General features: G+C 34.3%; 1 protein-coding gene and 1 long non-coding RNA gene across 3 annotated transcripts; one reads left to right on the forward strand and one right to left on the reverse strand.

The window, feature by feature from the left end:
• Window positions 1–752: 752 nt before the first annotated feature.
• Window positions 753–3031, forward strand: LOC126717959 (uncharacterized). 2 transcript variants are annotated; one of them, XR_007652795.1, is made up of 3 exons: window positions 753–1029; window positions 1260–1431; window positions 2657–3031. It is a non-coding gene; the product is annotated as an uncharacterized LOC126717959 (long non-coding RNA). The 2 variants fall into 2 exon arrangements; XR_007652794.1 differs by lacking the exon at window positions 1260–1431.
• A 722-nt stretch (window positions 3032–3753) lies between these two features.
• On the reverse strand, window positions 3754–8571 carry LOC126717960 (ABC transporter G family member 21). The gene is made up of 5 exons (XM_050419962.1): window positions 8102–8571; window positions 7124–7940; window positions 5309–5500; window positions 4977–5155; window positions 3754–4631 (listed from the first exon to the last, which is right to left on the reverse strand). The coding sequence occupies exons 1-5, from the start codon at window positions 8303–8305 to the stop codon at window positions 3981–3983; spliced, it is 2043 nt and encodes a 680-aa protein (XP_050275919.1). The 5' UTR covers window positions 8306–8571; the 3' UTR covers window positions 3754–3980.
• Window positions 8572–17487: the final 8916 nt, after the last annotated feature.

Consider the following 17487-nt stretch of genomic DNA (forward strand, 5'->3'; position numbering starts at 1 on the left):
AAGATTTTGTTTTTTACTAGTAATAAATTTGTCCATAGCTCCTTTTTGAGATTCAATTAGTTCTTCTCTTTGTCTTTTTTTTTTTTTTAGTTTTTCATATCCAGATGGATATTTTCTAGTAGACATTTGTAATTAAAAAATATTTATGAATAAATGAAATACAATCTATAATAATAATAAAAAATTATAATTTAACTAGAATAATATAAATTTAATTTATAAAACAATAGAACCTGGTTTATAAAAAGCACAATTGTAGCTTTACTTAATATGATCACTTTACACTTTACACTTTAAACCTGCACAAAAAAAATTAAAATTAATATTAATACAAAGTAAATTATTTTAAATTTATAATTTTGTTATCAATACTCTTTTTTTTTTTTTTTTTTTTTTTTTGTGTGTAGCAATAAACCTTTTTTTTTAGCAAAATGTGTAAGACTTAACTTGATTGGATCCACTAAGACTAGTCCACTAGCAAAATATGTAGAACTCAACTTGATTCACTTATTCACAAAGACTAAAAGTCCATCACGGCATCACACTAAAAAAATCTGATTTCTTAAAATAAAAAAAATAAAAAACAAAACAAGACAAAAAGCAAAAAGCAAAAAGCAAAACGTGTAAGGCTAAACTCTAAAACGTGTAAGAGTCTAAAAGACTAACGTGTAAGACATTGAGAGCTTAAGTGGCTTCTAGAGAAATCTTTAGATTTCTCTAATAGTCTAAATAGTCTAAAGGGTCCGGATCATGCTTCTAGAGAAATCTAAGTCTCTTTTTCACTTTTTGTAAAGTAAAATCTTTTAGTCTTTTTGTTTGTTCTCTTGCCGCAACTGCTTGTGCTCTTTACTCAGCAGCAATGAGCAATAGCAGAGCAAAATCATCTTCAACCAAAAAAAAAAAAAAAAAAAAAAAAAAACCTAGCAAACTATGAAGAAGACGAAAGAGGCAAAGGAGGAGAAAACAAAAAATGAACCTGAAATGAAGATCTGTGAACACATCAAGTCTATTGCCAACACCAATTGATGAGTAAGTCAACAAAAAAAAAAAGTGTTTTTTGTTTTTTTGAATCAAGATGGAGACTGGAGAGAGTCAGAGAGTGGGCGATTTTTTTCTTCTTTCTGCCTTTTGTAATATTTTCTTCTACAAGCTAAAGATTTTTGCTTTTTGTAATCTTTTCTTCTGCAAGTTAAAGATTTGGTGATGAGATTTCATGTCACTTTAGTGTAAGTAACAGGCATTTTTTTTTTTTTTTCAAGATGAGAAACGGGTGTTTTGTGATCTTTTCTTCTGCAAGCTAAAGATACGGTGATTGCATTAGCCCTTCATGTCACTTCAGTGAGAAACGACCCTTTTTTTTTCTCTCCTCAAATGAGAAACGGGCCTTCTATAATCTTTTCTTCTGCAACCTAAAGATATGGTGACTTCAGTGTGAGAAACGGTTTTTTTTTTTTTTTTTAATTTTAATTTTTAATTTTTAATTTTTAATTTTTTAATATTTTTTTTAAAGATGAGAACACAATATTATATAATATATTATTACTACTTGGGGGCCCTCTTACAAGTGGGGGCCTTAGGTGGTCGCCTAAGTCGCCTACAGGTTCAGTCGGCCCTGAATACAAGTAAAGTGCGTTTTGTCAAAGGATAAGCCAATTACATAAAATAGTAACATATGTTCCTAACAAGTGAATCACATATGTCCTAATAGTTTGGATTTGGGCTATGGAAGCATTAACTACTTACTAATGGTTGTGAGGTCTGAATGGCTTTGATTGTGCACTTCTTTCTTACTTTTGTTGTTGGTATATTAGGTGAATTTTAATTTTAATGTTTTTAATATGTGAGATGCACCTTCCTCATAATTAACATCCGGAACTTAGTTGCTCTTATGATGATTCATAACTTTGGATGTATAGATTCACACAATTGAATTTAATGGTAAGAAGAGAAATTATTAAATTAACAACACTATGTAAATTTGTAAAGGGTGAATCTATATTAAGTTGTAATTGAGTAAAAATTCATAACTTCATATGTATACACAATTGGATTTGTTGGTCACAAGAGAATTTTTTAAATGAGATCAATGCTGCGTGATTGTTTGATAGGTTGAATCTATATTGAGATGTAGTTTTATGAAAATAATTGATTACATAAGTTTAGGATTTCAGCTAGAGTTTATGCGCTTCAAATAAATTTTGATCTACATTTGCTTGATGAATAATGAATGTGGTATAATATGCATTTTCAAAGTAATCTATAGTAAATAGAACTTACTTTTCTTTTTAAAGTATTTTTGCTTCTGTATTTATTACTCAGTCTTACCTAATGCATGCTTATGATGGAGGATTCATTGTTGCTCAACACTGGACTACAATTTAAGGGCTGCAATATATGCTTTAGATAATATTTAGAAAAATACACTTCATTTTATTATCAATTCAAATACTTAATTGCTGCGCATACTATATGCTTTTGACAATGCTAATGCATAACTCTTGCATTGCATCCTTGTCATGTGTACATAAGCTCATTGAATTTTGGTTAGTAATGATATGGTACTTTGTTGAATGCTTGACTTTGCATAAAAGCCATAACTTTTTTCAAACATAAAATTTGAGGGAGAACTTTGCTTTTTCTTTGTTTGGTGTTGCAGTTTTGAAGGTAAAAGAGGTTGGGTCCTAAGTAGAAAGTCATGACGTGCTGATTATTGTTTTTTGGAGAAGGGCAAAGGGGGATTCTTGCCGGATTTGCTAGACTATTATAAAGAAATCTTATTAAATAAATCTGCTAATGAAAAAACTTATATACTTTGTAATGATTTGGGTTTTTATTCTTGTGGATGGAGCCATAACTTATATACTTTGTAATGATTTGGCTTTTTCTTTTTCTTCTTCAGACCTATGAAAAGGTTGATGAATTCAGGTTGTTTTATTATTAGAATCCAGGTTTTTATTATTGATTTTCTTGACAATATTGGATGATTTGGGTTGATGAATTCAAGTTGTTTTATTATTGATTTTTTTGACAATATTGGATGATTTGGGTTTTCTTAGAAGATGTGAATGATGGTTTTGTTATGGAATTGTGCTTCTTGGAAGAGATTGGTGAAGGAATATATGAACAACTAGCAATATATATTAAAAAAATAAAAATGTCCAACCCAAGACCCAACTTTAGACCTGGAAAAACTGACCCGATTTTTTGGGTCGGGTCAGGTCGGGTTTCAGGCAACCAAACCCGATTTCTATCATGTTGGGTTTTGGGTCACAGTAAACCCAACCTGACCCAACCCAATATCACTCCTAGCTCTAATATAGAGAAATTTTACATATGATTTAATTCGTGGGATTTGATTAATATAATACTGTAATAGTTTTACAACTCCACGTGGTCAAAGGAGTTCGATTAGAGCCAACACTGATTTTAACCAAGCCAAAAATAGGCCACGATATACACTTCTTGAACTCATTCAAACCTAAAATCATGTATTGTCCCTCTTGCTAATAATAATAATAATAATAATGACACGGGGAGAGTCTAGGAATAACTAAAATCGTATTGTATTAAAATTCACATAAATTAAGCAGCAAGTTGGACTCATTTAGCTTCCAAATTCATGCTACTAATTAAGTTTGGTACATATATATCAACTCATCCTTAATTAGATCCCAAAGAAATCATCTTCATTATTTTTCCTCTTGTTAATACTGCAATTTAACCGACCATTTGTTAGCTTTGTGGATTTGAAAGAATAGGAAATTTTCATCACACCTTCATATATAATATGATCAACCTATGGTCCTGTTCTATGGATAACATAATTTTTGGACCATCGAATCTAATTTACATTTGCCCAAGCCAGCCCACAATATCTCTAAATTCACACTTGTGTTCTAATTTATGTAAGTTCATGATTATCCAATCAAATTGGAGGTTATCTTCATGAAATTCTTTGGCTTCTCTGGTCTTTTATGAAGTCAGTGACGTTGCCCCATCTTCAATGCGAAATAAGCCAAAACTCTGTATCCCACCAGCATTACAGCCAAAGCAGCCACATCCCACCACTTGTTATCAAGACCCAGATACTTAATAGCTGGAAAATCCATTACATTACATTTCACCCCTAACTCATTCTCATAAACCTCATTCACTGAGTACTGTACTCCCACAAGGAGCTTGTAACAGAAGTGACTAAAAGAAATGTACTTCAACCAAGCTATAAAACATGGAATGTGCTGAATGTAGTATCCTCCAGCTAGTAAGAACACAAGCATGGTCACAGAGGCCAGAGTTGTTGCCTGCTTTACTTCCATCAGGATTGCCCCAAGTGCAAGGCCTAGCCCTTGGGAGACTAGCACATTAAATAGAATAATCAAGAGGGTTAGTACAAACGTAACTAGTGAAGGCTTGAGACCACCCATCCAGTAAGTGACTGTTACAAACACAGTTGGTAGCACAAGCTCCATTGGCAAGTCCCCAGCCATTCGAGCAAAGTAATAGGAGGAGAGACGGTACATCCCTGAGGAACGTTCTTTTATTAGCATTGGACGCTCCAAAGGAAACGCAAATATGGCATTGAATAGGGGGAAAAAGCCCCAGAAGATGGAGAAGAAAAAGAGAAGCCCAACCTGTTGCAAAGTATTTTTATTTTTTTTGTTAGTAACAGTGTCCAACTTGCAAGCAAACCAGGTAAAAAATGTTTTACATTTCAAAAATGTTGTTTGGTTGGAGAAAGATGAAAGCAAATAATGATTGCTTATATTGAACAATACAAGCATTTATATGAGAAAAAACAAACGCTCTTGTGCACTGTAATATAGGTCCGACGTTACGTGTCAATTCAGTGCATTGGAGGACTAGACTCTAAGCGGAGTAGTATTTTAGTGGCAATTAATAAAAAGTCAGTCATCCTTGAAGTTGCTTAAGATGAGCTTGAAAGTTGAAATAAAGTTTTATGGCCCTCATAGTCATACCTGATCTTGAATGTTTGAAGTGTCAGACCTCCACCACAATAGGCCTGACAGAACTGAGACAGACATGACCTGAAAAATCCTTAAGCCAGAATAAGATTCATGCTTCCTCTCTTTTAAACCCCTTCTCAGCAGTACTTTAAATTGCTCCCACCAGCTGGTGGTCCATTGATTCTCACTACCTGTTAACAGACTGACAGTTAGTACAAACTATGCAAAAATAGTAGTACCCAAAAAAGGATATGTTTTGTGGCTTTTCTTATTAACTTTGGTGAACACTGCATAGGATAGCAACATTCAAACAAATCCACGCAGATTAGAAAGATCAAACTTACTTCTTGATGATAATCTTCCAGATGTAGAAAGATTTGGGTCTCTTAAACTTGTGTGAATCTCAGCCTTCAAGGCCGGATATAGGTTCTTTCTGTAAGATGTAATTAGGGACTGTTTGGTTGAATTTTGATCATCATGGTCTAATCTGCCCTGAAACTCTATCTGGTCATCCTGTCTTACATCAGGAGCTATACCTACATGGACAAAGTATCTTAATATAATTATTATAAGGAAATAGAGTAGAAATCTAGAATAATAAATAGAATGCAACAAGGTCTTTCATTTAAAAATCAGAAATAATGAGAGTGATTGTGCATTCGTCAAGACTAATACGTGTAACACCCAGCTATACTTGGGATCCCAACACGATTGACAGTCCAAATAGTAGTAATAACCTGGCTAATAAGGCAGTAGGGAAAGACCAAACGTAAGTAAATAATGTAGTGGGGAAGGGCCAAGCACAATTCAATGATTCAAGACGTGTTTGTTTGACCACACGGTTCAACTATATATTAACACACAATCAACATCAGTAAGGAAAAATTTGTTATGCCAAAAACAAAAATGATTTAGGAAAAAATAAAATAAAATACAAGAATCATCCTCCTAATAAGCTTTGTGACCCGCTTTATTGACTGCACAAATGCTTCGTCGAGTCACCAAAAGTTCTTTGCTGTTGAGAGTGATAAAAAAGCAGTTCAATATATATATATATATATATATATGGCTTTTCAATTTGCATAATTGAATTTGTTAATAAAATAAGAACTTTTATCCTTTCATTAACCCCACGTTTTTTAATGGTATTGGTAACCCAGCTTTGTGAAGGCAAGGCCACTTTATAAATCAGATTTAGACTCATTTTCTAAAACTCTCTTTGGCGATGAGAAATAGACCACCGCTTCGCTATATATTCTTTTACAATATTTATTATACAAAAGTATCAAGTAGTTTTTTTATTTTTTATTTTTTATAAACAAGGTATCAAGTAGTTTGTTTGATATATATATATATATATATATATTTTATACAAAATAAATTCACATACGACAAAACTGAATATTTTTTTTTTTTTTTTGGAGAAACAACAAAACTGAGTTGGAGTCTATTTTGTGTGGTTTCTATGTATAACATGAACAATCCTGTTGCCCCTAAATAACGGGATCATTATCTATCTGTAATGACGTCTCCAAAAAAAAAAAAAAAAAAAATTATCTATCTGTAATGATATCTTTTCCACCAGCATTATTAAATTTCGGAAACGGACTCTTACCTAAACTCATCAATCAACAACTGTATAAAAAGTTTCTTTTTGGGTAATAAGTTGTGGTTCTGTTTTGTGTGTCATGGACACGTGTGATGTTTACACATACATACATGTAAGAGCATATAGCCATTAATAAGTACCATGTTATAAAATTGTATCAAGTTAGAGAGAGAGAGAGAGAGATTTAAAACCTAATATAACTATTGGAGTTGTGTATCGCTTTTACTCTTTTTAAATGTATTAGCTAGGAAAACCTTTCTACGTATTGATAAAAGATCAAAAAATGAATAGTAAAAAAAAAAAAAAAAAAAAGTAATAGTATTAATGATATGACAGTAATAATTATAACAATAATAATTACCTAGATGTTTAATTGCAATTAGATTTTGGCTATATTATTGTGGGCAAAGCTTGCTTGGGTCCAGTGCATGTACTTTAGTAATGGAGCCAAGCTAATTAAGTCCTATTATTTTGTTTACAAAATGAAGACATTAAAATGATTTTTCTCTTTTTATACTATTTATGGAAGTTAAAAAAGAAAAATCCATACCATTAGCAAGATCAAGCAGAAAATCAGCTGGGTTGACAAAATTGAAGGCGGGCACATAACCAATGGAACCAAAATAGTCCATGACCTGATCCGCCTTGCCACTATAAATGGGGCATCCATCAGACAATACAACCACCTTGTCAAACATCCTATACAACCTGCTAGAAGGCTGATGAATGGTGGTGATCACCGTCCTGCCACCGCGTGACAGCCCTCTCAACGTCACTACAATACGCTGAGCCGTCGTGGAATCCAACCCGGAAGTGGGTTCATCAAGCAACAACAGACTCGGATTCACCAACATCTCTTGCCCAATACTGACCCGTTTCCTTTCCCCACCTGAAATACCTCTCAAAAGGGTTCCACCCACAACACCATTACGACATCGTGCGAGTCCAAGCTCTCGTATAAGCATCTCAGTCTGCTCAATTTTGTCTTGCTTTGAAAGCTCTTTAGGTAACCTTAACAAGGCTGCATAGGTTAAGGTTTCGAGCACAGTGAGGTGAGGGTATAACACGTCGTCTTGTGTAACAAACCCTGTTTTTCGCTTCATGGAGCTAGAGAAGGCTTTCCCGTTGTATGTTATGGTGCCAGAGACTTTTCCGGGTAAACGGCCTGCTAAGGCAGTTAGTAGAGTGGTCTTGCCACTGCCTGATGGACCCAGCATTGCTAGAAGCTCGCCTGGTCTAACAACACCGCTGACACCGTGCAGCAGAGTGCGAGTTGGTTTGGGCTCATGAGTAGGACTCAAACATGGAGATGAGTCCTTGCCTGTACTACTGATTCTCAATGTTATACTATATGTCACGTCTTCAAACTGCACACAACAAAAAAGAAAAAACTTGTAATAATCATTTTAATAACCATCAAGTCATTGCAATAAGATGCTATTGTTTGTAACAATTAAAAAGGTTTAATTATGTGAACTGTCGCAATAAAGTCCAGGCAATACTAAGTTCACGCGACACTTATATGTACCTTGAGTGTAACGGGGCGTAAGGATCGGTGGAGAATGGAGAATCTGCAGGCTGAGTTTGCTTGTTGTTGGTCTGGCATCTGAGCTTCCAAACGAGGACTAACATCAGTAGTAGTAGAACCAGATGGCTCAGCATGGACCCAAGCGTTCTCAGAGCGGTTTGCGAGTGAGATAGTAGTGTTAGTTTCTTGCTCAGGGGGCATCATTTCAAGAGGTGAGAGAGAATGAACGGCGGGGAAGCACAGAATTAATATAGAGGAGGGAAGGGATCACATGCAAGAGCAAATCATGTGAATTATAAAGCGAGGAAGACACGAGAAGTAGAGTAGTAGACTATGGTGTGTGATTCATGATATATTATACATAATATATATATATATATATATATATATATAAGACTATGGCCTTAAAGAACTACCACCAAAACTTGCAATTGACCCAACCAAAGGAGTATTTTGATATAGGGGTGATGAATTTGATCAATTACAATGTTCATTCTTGTGTATTTTTTTTTCTTTCCTTCTTGTTGAGTGTGCATTCTTTTGTACTTGAATACGTGTTTGAATGGCATTCGATGATTCGAAAGGATCGTGTGCTGTCTCATCTTAAAAAAGAAGTTTAAGAATTTTATTTAAAAAAAAAAAAAAAATTATTCCGACAAGTTTAAGAGTTGAGGACAGAAAAATTTATATCATATGTAAATTTTAACCCTTGACACGTACAAATGGTATTGGCTGGAATGATCTAACATTCTTATATACTTACCACTTATTCTTAAAACATTCTACTAAATTTTACAAGAGAAAACCAAGGACCTTGCAAAGGGTTTAATTGGACCTTGCAAAGGGTTTAATTAGGAAAATATTCAAGCTGCCAAATTAATAGTATATTGTTACTATTTCAAAGAAAGAAAGAAAAAATTACAAGAGAAAAAAACAAGAAATTATAAAACGACTTTGGTCAAGACAAAATAAAAGTGATATTATCTTAAACTAATTTTACTTGCCTCTTATCTATCTAATATATTAAAAGGACAGAAAATTATTGTTTACTTACATATCATACATATATAATTAAGCTTCACAAATAATAATAATTATTTCATATTAATCGGACATCACATTATTTTTATTTGAGCAAAATTTAAAGACAATATCTTAAGTATAATTCGTTAAAAATACATCACTGCAAGTGGTCAATTTATCCACGTCAACATAATCGGTGTTACATATTAAGAAAAGTAGTAATTAAGAATGCAGCTTTACTATCATCGGCATCGCTCTCAGAGATGTTAGTCCCAAACAAATAGAACTCTAGCTAACCAACCCCTTTAATTTCTGTCTTCGCTTTTCATTATGGGTATCTCCTTTTGAGGGGTGCCTATGTACCCAAGAGAAAAAGAACAAGTGGAGTGCTGGGTTCCTCACTTCCTCGTGCCCTTTTTAGGTGTCAAATGCCCATTCAATGGAACAGATAGTGGCTGAGATTGTGTCCGTCTTTCCTATAAAAGGCTTGGCTGTAAGGTGGGTGTCACTTTCACTAAAAAGTCTTTCCTTTTATTTATTTATTTTTATTTTTTCAAATTTGTACTTAGAATAAACTGGAAGCTCTTTGTTTACTTCCGTAACTTTACAAATTACTCTAATAATTATATAGGCAAAACGATGAAGTCTCTCACAGTTCGTTGGACTGGGAAGAAAACTTATAAGGGGAGGAATTGTTTGATTTTATATATATATATATGTGTGTGTGTATTTGTACAAAATGATTCGTTCAGTCTGTTGGACAATGATAAATTAATTTTTCCTAACACAAGCTCAAGTAGACAAAAATGTGAAATGAATGAAATCAACATCCTCTATTTTTCAAGCAACTATTTGGGAATATATTTTTGTTTAATGAGCCTGATAAAGCCCGTATTATTTTGTTTGATTCGATATAGAATAGAACATACCACCATGCGTAGTCATCATGATGTACGCTAACTATATGTGCATATCATTCTTTAATTCTCTTTCTTTTTTCTTTCTTTTTTTCGGTAATCACTAGAAGTAGTATAATTTCAATTAATATATATATATTGGAGGGGGGGGGGGGGGTGGGTAAAACATATATATATATATATATATAAAATTAGGTGCAAAAGATAAAGAATCCAACATAAATAAATCATCAAACACTCAATAAACAAAAAAAGAAAAAAGAAAAAGTAAACTCATGTGTATATCCAAAAGAAATTAAAATAAAAAAAATAAGAGAGAGAGAGAGTAATTTGAATTCATATATGTGTGTAATTGTAATTTTTTTTAATTGTACCGCACATATGCACGGGTTATATATTAGTTGAGAATAAATGTCGAACCTCAAAATTGAGGACTAATTTATTGTTATTGTTATATTTATTTCACTTTTCAGAGTTTAGGGCATATGTATATATGGATTTAGTATGCTTGATTGATTTTGGCTAGAACGAGACCAAAACAGCATGATACTTCACGTTTGGACTCTTCACATACGTATATTACTCAACCATTTCAGACTAAAAACTGAAGGAAGAAAAATGTACCTAATGAGTAAGCAAGACATTGAAGAAGTCCAGATGATATATGAAAGCTCAAATTAGTGTAAAACACTAATACTTGTTTAGACCCCCAATTTTAAAATTATAGCTTAATTGTTTTTACTCTAACTTATCTAAGTGTGGAACAAGAGTAAATGAAGCGCAATCACCAAAACTACTCTCTAAGCCAAGCAAGCAAGCAACAATAAATATAAAGTTTCAAAAGTAAGGGAAGAGAGATGCAAACACAAGATAACACCAAGACGTGTTATTGAAGAAGAAATCGAAGAACTCGGCGAAAAACTTCTCCGCGACCTTTCAAGTCGAAATCAATCCACTAGTAAATAAGTTGGAATACACGAATAACAAAAAACCCTTCAAACCTAGTCTACCTAATGTACTTGAACCCTCCAAGCTCCTTCTACCAACAAACATCTTAGAGTCTTGTCTTCACTAGCTTTCCAGATCTTGCAATACCACCTGATTGCATCCACCAAGCCTCATCGGCTTCTTTTGGCAAATCTCCAAAGCTTCCCAAGCTCCAAAACACTCTTTACACTCTGAATATGTGTGGGTTTGTGTTTGGATAAAAATCTCCTCTCAAGGTATAACGATGGGAGAGGGAAGGAGAAGAGACTATAATGATTTCACACTAAAGGATGAGTAGCTCTCTCTCTAAAAGGTGGGCGTGTTGTAGAAACATCTCTAGGGTTTTCTCTGAATAGCCTCTTTTACTTTTGTGGGTAATAAGGGTATATATAGTATGGGTGAAGGGTAAGAAAGTCACACTTAAAATCCTCTAGGCAGAGAGTTTTGTGGGTACCTTGCGAGATGGCCTTTCTCGCGAAGTACTCACGAAATACAGCCTGACACTTGATTCCAACATATGCTTCTCATGTGGCCTTTTTGTGGGAACCTTTATTTGCGAGATTCTCGTGAGGTGGTCGCAAAACTGCACTGATTTTCATTGCAAGCTTAATTCTTCACCAACTTAATACTAAACCCAATACAATAAAATCCCACAAAATACAAGGAACAAAATTAATACAATTACAACACTTTTTGTATTAGAATAAACCAACATAAAATATAGTTGTAAATCACAACTTTACAATCTCTCCCTTTGGCTATTCCATGACAAAAACACCATATAATAGGCTCTAGACTTAAACGTGAGTCTGGGAACAATGGCAAAACTCACTCACACCTAAATCTAAAACCTGTGATAAACTTGGAACATATATACCTGTAACCTGAAACATCTGGACAAAACACATTAGACCCTCAAGGTATAGCAAGTAATAAAGGACAAATATAATGTAACAAGTAAATATAAAGTAAATATGATGTGAAACATATGATCATCTAAAGCAAATGATCTTATAGCATAAGATGAAAATGACTACAATGATCATATAGCAAAGCAAATGATCATCCAAACATGCAATTAAAAAAAACGCAATAGCATAAGTTGTATGCATGTCCAACACACAAAAATGATGCGATAAGAGCAACAAAGCATAGATACTAAACATAACTCAAAGCACCATAAAACAAACAAGAAAATAAACATAATCTAAAGCAAACAAAATAAGGTTTTCTTATAAAAGATGTCTTCTCCCCCTTGGTATATGCATCTCTTCTATGGAATTTCTCCCCCTACAAATGTGCACGAGATAGAATTTCTCCCTCTAAGAATGCGCAAGAGTTATAAGAAATGACAATACACTCTAGTATACTCTCCCCCTTTTTGTCACTAATAGACAAATGAATCAAGAGAAAGGAGGGAAAGAAAAAAAAAATATGAACAAGGATAATGATGCATGAAGGGTGCAAGATTATTGAGAAAATGAAGCTCAAACAAAAAACAAAACACCTTAAAAACACAATGCAACAAAGCATAAAGTAAAACATGACATGCTAAGGATGAAGAAACAAGATATAGACCAAGGCATGACAAGACTAGCAAAAGTGTGTGCAAGAGGTGGCTATGTGCAATGCATAAACAAAGCGTGAGAAATTCACATGTGGGACAAGGTGTGTAAAATACACAACCAATAAACCAAACATGTTCCTAATGAGGAAACATGAAAAGCTCCAAAGTTTGGTACACATTAGAGTCCAAAAAAGTGAAAACAAAAATACCATAGAGACATTTTATCAAAGCCCTAGTGTGCACACACACTATATATATATATATATATATAATTGTTAGAGATATATTAGACATATTAGCCGAATGTAATGGGCCCAAACCCACTCCTACTTGTACTAATAGTCTAGGGTTTAGTCACCTATATATACTCATGTTAGGGTTCATTGTAACACAGGTTTTTGTACTGCACTCTTATACAATAAAGATGTAGCCCTTAAAGGATTCCTCCATGGATGTAGGTCGACAAGGTTGAACCACATAATCCTCGTGTTTTCAGTGTTCCTATTCTATGCTTCTCCTTTCGCATCTACTCTAGCATATACAATATGGTATAACACATTGTATTGCTAATATATTTAACATGATATTAGAGCCAAATTTCGTTCTTGACATCAAACAAACATCTCTACACAGTAAAGAAGATTAATACATGCATAGCACAAATTCACAATGCTCATACTTAACTTCAAATCTAGACTTCACGGCATCATGTAGTTGCCATGGCTCACTGCTGTGTCAAGATCCTCAAGCCTAAGCAATCTGTACAAATCAAGCCTTCACCTAACAAAACCGACCATATAGATGTGCTCCTCAGCCTCTTGCGAGAAAAACCTAGAAATTCGACAACTATAAGCAATCGCACGTGCTTCCACGTGCGGACAGAGTCCTCGGCTCTTTCTTCTACGTGCCACCACGATTTCCTCATGTGTAGCTCATCCATCAGCCACACGCGCCGTCCTATCGGCCATGTCGATCGTCGATCTGCCTATGGAAGAAATCTAACTTTTAACCACTGATACATGCGCCTCCACGTGCCGACTGATTTCTGGGTTCTCTTACACACGACGGTGGTTATCTCATGCTTTAACCACGCGCTAAAAAGCCCCTACTGATGTCATCTAACGTCATCAATCCACATCAGCAACCACGCAAGCATGTCCACATCAACCCTAGTCCATGTCATTGACACGTCATTGTATGACGTCAGTGGCTCTGCAATACGATCTGTGACCAGAACCAGAAAATCGGAACCGACCAGGACAGTGTAGCCGTTGATTGACCTTGACCCGTTGACTTTTGAATGACCATTGACTTTGACCTTCGTTGACTTTGACTTTTGTGTTGACCTTTGACCAAAAGTTAAAATTTTTGAAAGGGCTTATCTTGATCAATTGGCACATTCTTCATTGTGGTTTCTTCAAAGGCATTCTTTAAGGCATATCCAAGTGATCTTCTTGTGCTTATCCAATTTCAAGTCTTCATTGAGCTTCCACCTTGAGTTTGGGGGAAGGTGCTAGAGATATATTAGACACATTAGCCCAATGTAATAGGCCTAAGCCCACTCCTACTTGTACTAGTAGTCTAGGGTTTAGTCACCTATATATACTCATGTTAGAGTTCATTGTAACATAGGTTTTTGTACTATATTTTTATACAATAAAGATGTAGCCCTTAAGGGATTCCTCTATGGATGTAGCTTGACAAGGATGACCCACGTAACTCTCGTGTTCTTAGTGTTTCTATTCTATACTTCCCCTTTCGTATCCGCTCTAGCATATACAATATGGTATAACACATCATGTTGTTGATATATTGAACATGAACAATGCATGAACATGCAAAAATTTATCCGTAATACATGATTAGAATGCCACAAGGGGCCAACATCCGTAGCAAATAGACATTTAAAAAAAAAACCCAGTCAAAAAGGTAGACAAAAATAAGTTTTCCCAACCCCTTTGGTGAAAATTTCAACCATGAACACAAAATCCCCCAAAAACATAATCTAAAGATTAAAATCAATGAAAAGAGTTAAAGATTACCTTAGAGATGTTAATGGAATGAAAAACAATTGATTATAGTTAGGTTTTGATGTAGAAACATTGAAATAAGGGTTTGGGAGACGATAGGAGTCATAAAAGAGTCATATGAGGAGTATTGGACCAAAAGCTCATGAAATACCCATAAAATAACTAATATGGGAATTTCGCAAGATAGCCTACTCGTGAGATACTCATGAAACTCACTACCTAATGACCAAAAATGCATTTTTCAACTTTGCGACTCACAGCCAAGTCACGAACGACTCGCGAAAGATTCTGACCCCTATTTTTCAACACATAAACAAGCTTGAAACATTGAAAAACAAACTAAGTACAAAACTTAGAAACAAAGAGTGATGAAAAACAATTCCAAATACAAATAAAATGATCAAAAATATTTTTGGTTTGATCCACATATGGTTGAGCACACACACATCATATTTGAACACGTACAATTACATAAATGAAATAGGCATTCATTGAACATTAGACTAGTGTGTTGTGTGTGTGAATCAAGCATGAACTAGTCCATAGTCTAGTATGAAGCTTCAATGATCAATTCAATCAAGTCATACACAACTAGCACGAAGTCAAGTGACCAATCTCACTAGTAGAAATGAACATATAGGACCCCCACCAAGGTGTTTACATTGATTGAAAGCTTTTCATTTGGCTTCCATTTTTCGTACTTTCTTTTATGAATACAACTCAATTTTTGAGCAATGATGCCATGAAAGTTTTGATATATCTTTGAGGAATAAGCCTTTGGCTTTGACATCATACATTTTGAATATATTTTGCTTCACATTTTCCTAATCAAACTAGTTTTCGAAGCAAGGTTATTCATCTCTTTCTCTTTTTAGAGATAGACATTTGTCAAGCTTTTTGACATAAAAATAAATGTGAGGAGATATATAGGAACAAATCTACGCATGTATCAAAATCAAACAAGACTTTTTACTAATCATTCATGACAAACTTGAAGATCTATTCACAACAATCAAACATAGATTTCTAGATTTCGCTCACACTTAAGAAATGTGCATACATAACAAGCTAAGCTCGTAAATGCACTACGCCATTAGTACGGAGGTACTAGGCTAAACTCACATGTGATATGTGCTCAAACATATACGATCCAACTTTTTGAATTTTTCACTTTTTATGTGTTTTTGGATTTTTACACACACAAAACAAAAGCATAAAAGTAAATGATGCAAACCTTAATCGATATGCTTTGAGACCCAATAAATAATATTGGAACACTTGCCAAAGAAAGCTAAAATTCAGATTTTAATAGAAACCCTGACCCAACATTTATAAATAAAACGAGAACCAAAGGTATAAGTAACAAACCTTGACCCAATGATTAAAACTGAATCATGAATCGAAGGTATAAAATTTGAATGCCACAAGGAAGAATCCCTGATAAGTTCATAGTTCTTGAAGAACAAAAAGTAGAAGCAAAACCTCACGTTTTTTTTTTTTTTTTTTTTTAATTTAATAATCCTCCATTACAATGAGTGCATGCTATTTATAAGACATGACTGAAAATAGGAAGAAAAAAAATACTAAATAATAGAAGCCTAAAATTAAGGCGGATTTGGTCTAAAATTAGTAGCTCTTGAATAGGAAAAATAGCTATTAATTGGTATGCAGCTGGAATGTCAACTAGCCATTAATCCATACCAAAAATCACGCCTAATTAAGTCAAATCAGCCCTATCAATAGCTTGGATTAAATTTATTATGCCTTCATCTTCTTTTGGGCCAAGCTTGGAATGTCCTGTGTTAGAATCAGCCCATTAAGTGCTTCTTTGATCTTCTTGGATCTTGCTCTAGTAATAGGCCCAACTAGAACATGCAATGGATCCTTTAATGCTTGTTAATTCTCATCATTCCCCCTCTTTTCAAAAGGATTCGTCCTCGAATTGTCACCTACATCAAAAGAAGAAAGATTAGAAACATTAAATGTAGCACTAATGTTATACTTACCTGGAAGATCCAACTTGTATGCATTATCATTGATTCTCGCAAGGACTTGAAATGGACCATCCCCTCTAGGATGTAGCTTGGACCACTTACGGGTTGGAAATCTTTAATTTATCCTATGCACCCAAACCCAATCACCCGATTCAAAGAGGACTTGTTGATAGCTCTGTTGATTTTGATCGCATTTGCTCATTTTTCTTTTCTATATGTTGTCGTACACTTTCATGGAGTTTCTTCACCATTTCATCCTTCTTTTGACCATCCAAACTAGCCATTTCATTAACTGGCAAAGGTAGCAAATCTAAAGGAGTTAGTGGATTAAAACCAAAAACAATCTCAAATGGTGAAAATTAGTAGTAGAATGAACACTTCGATTATATGCAAACTCAATGAATGGCAAACAATCCTTCTAATTTTTTAAGTTATTATGAATTATAGTACGTAATAAAGTAGATAAAGTTCTATTCACTACCTCAGTTTGTCCATCCATTTGGGGGTGACAAGTAGTCGAAAATAATAGTTTAGTCCCCAACTTTCCCCACAAGACTTTCCAAAAATAGCTAAGGAACTTAACATCACAATCAGACACAATACTCATAGGAACACCATGGAGTCATACTATCTCTCTAAAGAACAAATCAGTGATGTGAGTTGCATTATCGATTTTATGACAAGATATGAAATGTGCCATCTTTGAAAACCTATTAACTACCACAAAAATCAAATTCCTACCTTTCCTTGACCTAGGAAAGCCTAAAACAAAATCTATAGAAATATCGACCCAAGGTGCACTAGGTATGGGCAGATAAGTGTATAATCCATGTGGTAAGACTCTAGATTTGGCCTGCCTATAGGTAAT

This window comes from Quercus robur, chromosome 3 (genome assembly GCF_932294415.1).
Source record: "Quercus robur chromosome 3, dhQueRobu3.1, whole genome shotgun sequence".
NCBI classification, from domain to species: Eukaryota; Viridiplantae; Streptophyta; class Magnoliopsida; order Fagales; family Fagaceae; genus Quercus; species Quercus robur.